The sequence below is a fragment of the Sardina pilchardus genome, chromosome 4 (genome assembly GCF_963854185.1).
Source record: "Sardina pilchardus chromosome 4, fSarPil1.1, whole genome shotgun sequence".
NCBI classification, from domain to species: domain Eukaryota; kingdom Metazoa; phylum Chordata; class Actinopteri; order Clupeiformes; family Clupeidae; genus Sardina; species Sardina pilchardus.
The window spans coordinates 27,129,586-27,137,239 of record NC_084997.1 but is presented as its reverse complement, the minus strand read 5'-3'; the positions used below and the strand labels follow the sequence as shown (position 1 = coordinate 27,137,239).

The following is a 7,654-nucleotide window of genomic DNA, read 5'->3' as shown; positions in this document are numbered from 1 at the left end:
CTGAACGGGAGTCGCGGACGTACGGTACTGTACGTACGGTGCGTGTGAAGATTCCTCGTGGATGCTACGCTTAGGCAAACGGTGGCCTGGAAAATGATAACAAGGCTAAGACACTGCTTAGTGTAACACACAGAGTGGACAGGGGGCCCCTTAGCCATCGCTTGATAGAGATAACAAGATCGCATTTGCCAGACAAAGTGAGGTTTGTTAACTTTTCTTACGGTCTTTCTTGCACATTCCCCCGATGAGCATAGGAGAGAGAGTCACTGGCATCACTGACAGTAATAGCTAGCGGTTATACATCTCTAGTCAAGCCGCTCTTTTTACCCAGTTCAAATACATATTTTTTCCCTGACTGTTCATAAACTTTATTTTCGATCGTCCGAACTCGACTAGAAAGCCAATATGCTACTGACCTTCATCAGTGTTAATGTCGACGCTGGAGAGGGCAGGAGAGCCTAAATAAAAACATCACACAGGCCTCCAGTAGAACACTGTTCATGCTGCTTCTTGCTTGCTCCTAAATAAGCAACCTTTTTTTTTTAGGTTTACCATGTAAACCTGACAGATTATCGAACCAGCGTCCTTCACTCTTCACTCGCCCAATAAAAAAAATACTACTTGAGCTTGTTGAGCTTGTGGGATATAAACAAAAAATGTGCCAAAATGTGCCGTCAGAAGTGCTGTCAGTAGCTGTCAGTGGCTGTGGCTTCATTCTGTCAGCCAGCTGACGTGTCTCTGACAGGAGAATATTGAGCCAGTTAAGTCAAATCTTTTCCGATCTCATTCTCACCCTCCTGCTGCTTGTAGCGGTGGGACACCATGATGTTTGTGGCCTTCTCCACGCCCAGATCCAGAAGCTCCATGGGGCCTTTCCCATACTTGTGTATCCGGAAGACCTCGTTCTTCAGGCCCGTTCCGTAGATGAAGTCCTCAAACAAATCGATTCGATATGGATTGGGGATCCCTGGAAAGCGCCACGTCAAACAAACACAGACATTTTACGGCTTTTGCATTTCCACGCGTCACCCTCCTCCTAAATCAGTGAAATCAATGCAATTGACTAGTATCCATATTTCATGAGGAATTCTTTCCAGAATGGTCCACTCTCTGTCCTGAAATTACCCACATTGTTAATGCAGCACAGAGCACAGATGCCACTGAAGGTCATTCATCTTAGTGCCAAGTCCCTCTGGACAGACACGCATGCACACACACACACACAGACACACACACACACACACACACACACACACAAACACACACACACACGCCATATTGACAGGGCCTGTTTATCCTACCGTGTTTGCCCCCGATCGACTCCTGGGGATCAGAGCCATCAAACCGCACACTGCCGATGGTAGCCAGCTCTGCATCGGCCCAGTACAGACGCTGGTTGAAGTAATCAATAGCCAGACCTAGGAAGGGATGGAGAGAGATGGAATGGGGGGAAGCGAAAGAGAGAAGAACAGAGGGTGGGGAGAGAGAGAGAGGGAGAGAGAGGCAGGGATGGGAGGGAGAGATAAACACGAGAGAAAGGGAGGGAGGAACAGAGGGAGGGAAAGAGAGAACGAGAGATGAATAGAGGGAGAGGGAGAGAGAGAGAGAGGGAGGAGATTTATGTGCCTTATGAATTCGACAGGCAAATCAATAATGATGCCTCCAAGACTTGGAAGCAGGAGGTCATCCGCTGTGTTTACGTATTTATTATTTGCTCGCTCGCTCACTTATTTATTTATTTACAAAAACAGCCACCTAAATTGCTTGGACATTGTTAAAGAAGAATTGGGCCTGGTCCATGGCATGGGGGGGGGCTGGGGGTGGTTGATGCTCCATACTGATGAGGAGGAGAGGGCAAAGTCCAGTCTGGAGGGGTGGAAAATGAAATTCACAGGCACAGACTAAAGGTTGTTTACAAAGTACCCAGTGACTCCTGTCCAAAGTAAACTGCTGACAAACTTCCTGCTTTTTTTTTTTATTTTTTTTGGGAGCATGACGACGCTTCGGCTCCACTGCTCTGTCCTAATTCGAGCGGTGATCTCGAGGACATCCCGGAAGACTAATCGCCTCGATTTATTTTATGCTTAAAAACGGCGACTTACGGAGTAATTATCCTAATGTGAGCGCCCCGGAATATCTATTTATGTTTCCCCGTAACGTCTTTGCGGGGTTGTTGTGGAGGACGAGAAAGAGGGAGGGAGAGAGAGAGAGAGAGAGAGAGAAAGAGAGAAAGAGAGAGAGAGAGAGTTGAAATGTGTAGTTTTTCTTGAGATGATGAATCTTGCTGCCCTCCCCCCGTGGCAGGTTTTTAGGTCCACCGCCACAAAGAAGGTCAGCGGGGAAAGGACGCTTGTTTGTGTGTGTGTTTTTTTTTTCCGTCTGCCCGCCCCGGGAAACGAGGCAGTCGGCTGCCCTCGCAGCAAAGCACCCTGCTACCGGTACTGTTCCGGAATATTCCATTGTTTTCCAGGTCATGCAGACGGGTCACTAGCGGAGATGGTAGAGCACGTTGGGGAGCCCGTGGGAAGCCAAAGGGAACCATCTTATTAGCACACTATATATTTCACTATGTCTGGCATGGGGATGGATGCTCCAGGAACTGGGCTACGGGAGATAAGGCCTAAGATCTCATTTGCTCCCAAAACGCAGATAAAAATGCATTCAAAACTACAACCAGCTGCAGATTACAAAGTGACATTGAAGATGATTAAAAAAGATATTTGGAAAGATATGGTATGCACCATATATGTACATATCACACAGACACATACTGTACATACATATATACATACCACACACAAAATATACATAAATACATAAATACATACACGCATACATACTGTACATACATACATACATATACATATAAACACTGATTAATTAATCATTCATTGCTATATGATACCTGTGGGTCTCCTTAGTTTCTTATCCACCAGCACCCTGCGTAAAGAGCCATCCATGGCAGACTCTTCAATGTGCGACCGGTCACCAATAACTGACCAGTACATCATTCTGTAAATACATTCAGATTCAAGTCGTCAGATGTCAACATAAATCCCACTGAAAATATATGTTAATACATGAAAATATAATGATAATATTTTAAAATAATCAAAACACTTTTAAAGGCAAATACTGTAGTACATCAAGCACTGATCAAGAGCATCAAACCTAGTAGATAGATACAAAAAACATTTCTCGGCGAGATTCATGATACCTGTTATCACATCCACTGACAAAGAGACAAAGAGTGAAAGGAAGTTAAGCGCGCCGTCTCACCCTCTGGCTGGATTGACCGCGATGGCGTACGGCTCGCCGGCGATGTCCGTTATCAGCCGCGTGCAGTTGGGCCCTTTGAGCTGGCCCACGTTAATGGAGTATCTCAGTTTGGTCCAGTGGGCCGTGTAATAGCTGAACCAGTGCATCCGCGAGTGATCCGTCCAGTAGATGTTCCCCGTCACCCAATCCGCCGCCACGTCTCTGGGCCTCCTGAAGTCTGGACACTGCAAAGGGGGGGCGGGGGGGCAGGTGAAAAGAAACGCTCAGTCGGACAACGTCACGGTACCACTCACTGTATTGTTATGAATATACTGTAAAACTTCAGGTAAAAAAAGACAAGGGAGGAAAAATAGAAACAGTTTTTTTTTCTGTTTTCAGTTCTCTGGAGCATACTGGAGACGTGGTTGAACAGGTGGACGAGTTATTATTACCTGTTGCAGTTTATGTCAGAGAGTTGTCATAGTGGGAAACAACACCTACTGGTGATCGTAGCAGACTGTCATGATAAATGACCCCATAGTGCCAGAGGTGAGTTAAAGTTGGCCAGTGGCTTCGGAGAGTACAGTGGGGAGACGCATTGTGACGCTATATGCTGCGATGATGTTAGCTTATTAGCTATTAACTAGTATACTACTGTATACTTATAATAACTATGATAGGAGCTTAGCTAACACACAGCTATTCTACTGGCTTACATTAACTATATTAGTATCACATTGTAAGTAATATTATCACTTTTTATACATTGCTTGCGATAATGTGCTTTTAACAGGATACAGTGCATAGGCCTATTCAGGCAACAAGCAAGCATGAGCCTTGTATAATAATGACCCTACTCAGAATATATGGGAAGTTCTAAGTGCTGCTGTCAGGAAGTAGTTGGTATGATCAAGCACCTTGAACTATGACTCATATAGTTACAAGGGATAATGAACCGTCTCTGCTCCAACACGGGCTGAATATAAACCCATACCTTGGTTACATCTGATGAACAATAAGCACTTTAAATTATACATGTCACCGTGAGTGCAGGTAATACGTGGTGAATTGATGGGGTTTTGAATGATTGAAATTCTCATTTCCTCAGAACAAGGCCCTGAAGAAATAATACAAATGAAAGATATTCTTAAATATGACTGAAGAGAAAGAAAAGCCAATTTCCCTCCGTTTTTCATTCCACAAATGTGTTTGTGGAGAGAGAGGGAGAGAGAGAAAGAGAGAGAGAGAGAGGGAGAGGGGGAGAGAGAAAGAGAAAGAGAGAGAGAGAGAGTGAAGATGACACCAAGGGAAAATGTCCAATTTATTTCATGGCCCACTACTTCCTTTTACTTACCAACTATCTCAGCCTCAAAGATAATGACAAGAATGGGGCCCAGGATATTTTCTAGAACAATCTATATGATAACCACGAGTGTGTGGCACCTTGCTATTGCCTCACTTTCCCCCTTCGCACACTGCAACGGGAGGGACGTGACTCGGTGAGTTATGAATTTAATCTCGATGAATTCACGGGGCATAATTCAATCCTGGCAATTCATAGCGCCTAAATGCATTTGCAGAGGTGCAGTGCAGATAACAAGGTCTGGCGACACACACACACACACACACACACGAACGCACGCACGCACACACACTCACATGAATTTCGTTGTGCGGCGGGCGCCTGACAATGGACATTTGACTCCAGCTGAGTCACGCAGTGCTAGCAACACCGGCAACGCAATCCTGGAACAGTCGACGACCAGTTCAACCTCGTCAACAGTATGCGTCTCTTTCTCTTTCTCTCTTTTTTGCTCTCTCTCTCTCTCTCTCTCTCTCTCTCTCTCTGACCCCAGCTTGGACATACTTACTATGATCCCGACATTAGTTTTAATCTGACTTCTGTCAGACATTTCTCTGTAAAAAAGTCCACCCGGGTTAAACTGGGTAGCCCAGATAAACTTTTGTTGGTGCAACAGAGCATCCATCCCGATGATGCGGGCATTTTCCTCGATGCGAGTGAGCAGTTTGTGTCCATGGCTCTGGTTAAATGGATACACAAAACTTCGGATTTCAGTGTCATTAGCTAGGTTGAGCACTCGATCTTCTGGTCCTGCCCGTTGAGTTATAAATATGCAAAAAAAATGAAAAGTGGCTAAATTCCATTTAGGGTTGAAGACAGTTGGACAGTTTTCACAATTTCAATGACAGAATCAACTACTCTATATAAGCATGCATTAAACAAGTCAGCATTATGCAACATTAACTAGAATAGCCATAAATGCTAGCACAACATATAAAGGTCTACACAAAGCTATGATCAAAATTAAGTTATCAGTTGTTACAATTTTATAACAGGGTAAGACTAGATTATTTAAATGTATCAAACAGAGTCAATACATACATTGCAGTGCAGTGACTAAACATAATAATGTATATGTGAATGTTGGAAATGTTATTTCAAATAAATGATTGAAATGAGAACATGCAAACTGATGTTTACTGAACTTCAAATATTTACAAGACAATTATTGTGAAGGCCCTCTGATTTGACACTAAAAGCCATACAATTTCTGGGTAGTTTGTGTCAACAGCCCTCCATTTCGGCATGAGTATTTAACTTCAAATGTGGCCATTTATATTCTGTCAGGGTGCATGAAGGGGAGGGTGGGGTATTGATTACGGAGTTGCTTGCTGACACCACAGCACAGCAACTTAGCACTTTGAACGAGTAGAAATATATGTGACTCTTTTACATAATACGGTTGCCCCTCTCAGTAGCATAGCAATGGGGGTTGGGGGAGAAAAAAAGGCTATCAATATCAGAGAACCTGTTAAATTAATAAATAAATAAATGAATGAAAGTCTAGGAAATTACTGTGTCATGCCGCCATGATTAGCCTGGTAATGACTGAACAAGAGCTTGTCTGAAACTTTAATTTCATGTGAGCAGGCGAAAATAGATTGTCTGCAAAAGAAAAAAAAAGTGTGGGTGTGTGTATGTGTGTGTGAGTGTGTGTGTCGATGAGAAATCATTGATCCTTACCTTTTGCTACACAGTTCCCATTGATCTCTCTAAAGTTACGGTCACAAGTGCACTTATATGATCCCTTAGTGTTTGTGCAATAATGGGAACAAGAGCCAAATTGCAGGCACTCATCAATTTCTGGAAAAAAGAGAGAGTAAGGATATTGGATTACTTGTTTATGAAGATTAAAGGTGTAAACGTATGTTAATTTTGTTGTATTAAATCACTATTTAATGTTAAAGGAGAATTCCGGTGTGATATTGACTTTAAATGTGTTGAAACATGATACCGAGTGTGAGCGATTGTCTCAGAGCTGATTTCGACCTGTCAGCTGTTCTCCGAAACCCGGCGGGAGCTTAGAAATAGTCAACCAGGTTTTTAACGTTTGTGCCTCGGGCATCGAACTGCCGTGCAAATAAATCACTGTTTTACACCATTAATGAGGCTCAAAGTAGCTCCACACTTTATTGGTAGACTTCTGAGGGCCCTGACATTTAAAACGAGACATCGAGAACTTTGAAAAAGCACTGGTTGTTTACTTACATGACTGTTTATTCAGGCAGTCACTTTCGAAAGTTTACCGGTCGCAGCCATCTTGAATTTAGTCACGTGACTGATTCATGACTAGTGCACGCATAGACATAGCGATTACGTGAACCAGTCACGAATCAGTCACGTGACTAGATTCAAGATGGCTGCTACCGCTAAACTTTCGAAAGTGACTGCCTGAATAAACAGTCATGTAAGTAAACAACCAGTGCTTTTTCAAAGTTCTCGATGTCTCGTTTTAAATGTCAGGGCCCTCAGAAGTCTACCAATAAAGTGTGGAGCTACTTTGAGCCTCATTAATGGTGTAAAACAGTGATTTATTTGCACGGCAGTTCGATGCCCGAGGCACAAACGTTAAAAACCTGGTTGACTATTTCGGTAACACTTTACTTGACGGGTTCGTTCATAACACATTCATAACAGCTGTCATGAACTGCACATGAAGCATTCATGACTGTTTCATGAAACATGTCTCAGCATTCATACCAACACTTTCATGAATGTGGAAGACAAAACGTCAAAGACTTGTCAAAATAAAAGTCCAACAATTGCAAAGCAGCATTGCTGTCTTTTTTGTTTTAGCCAAACTGATCGTGTCACATCTCAGTCAACGAGGAAGTCCAGTGTCCAGGAAAATTTTGTTTTTTTGTTTGTCTGTTTGTTTATTTTATGATAGTAACCTCTGAAGAATGCATAATTGTCTACACCAATGACTGTGTAGATATAAAACAGGAATGTCCAACCATTCAAAGGTCCACAGATGGTCAGTAGTTCACTTCCCAGTATGATGAATACTTCACAACTCGTATAGTAAAGTGA

General features: G+C 43.1%; 1 protein-coding gene across 1 annotated transcript in view; it reads right to left on the bottom strand.

The window, feature by feature from the left end:
• LOC134078920 (low-density lipoprotein receptor-related protein 1B-like) overlaps positions 1–7,654 on the bottom strand; it is a 263,590-nt gene that overhangs the window by 36,177 nt on the left and 219,759 nt on the right. Inside the window, 6 exon segments of the mRNA XM_062535086.1 lie at positions 794–967; positions 1,302–1,418; positions 2,906–3,012; positions 3,280–3,503; positions 5,130–5,371; positions 6,305–6,424. Of these exon segments, the coding sequence (XP_062391070.1) occupies positions 794–967; positions 1,302–1,418; positions 2,906–3,012; positions 3,280–3,503; positions 5,130–5,371; positions 6,305–6,424 (984 nt within the window).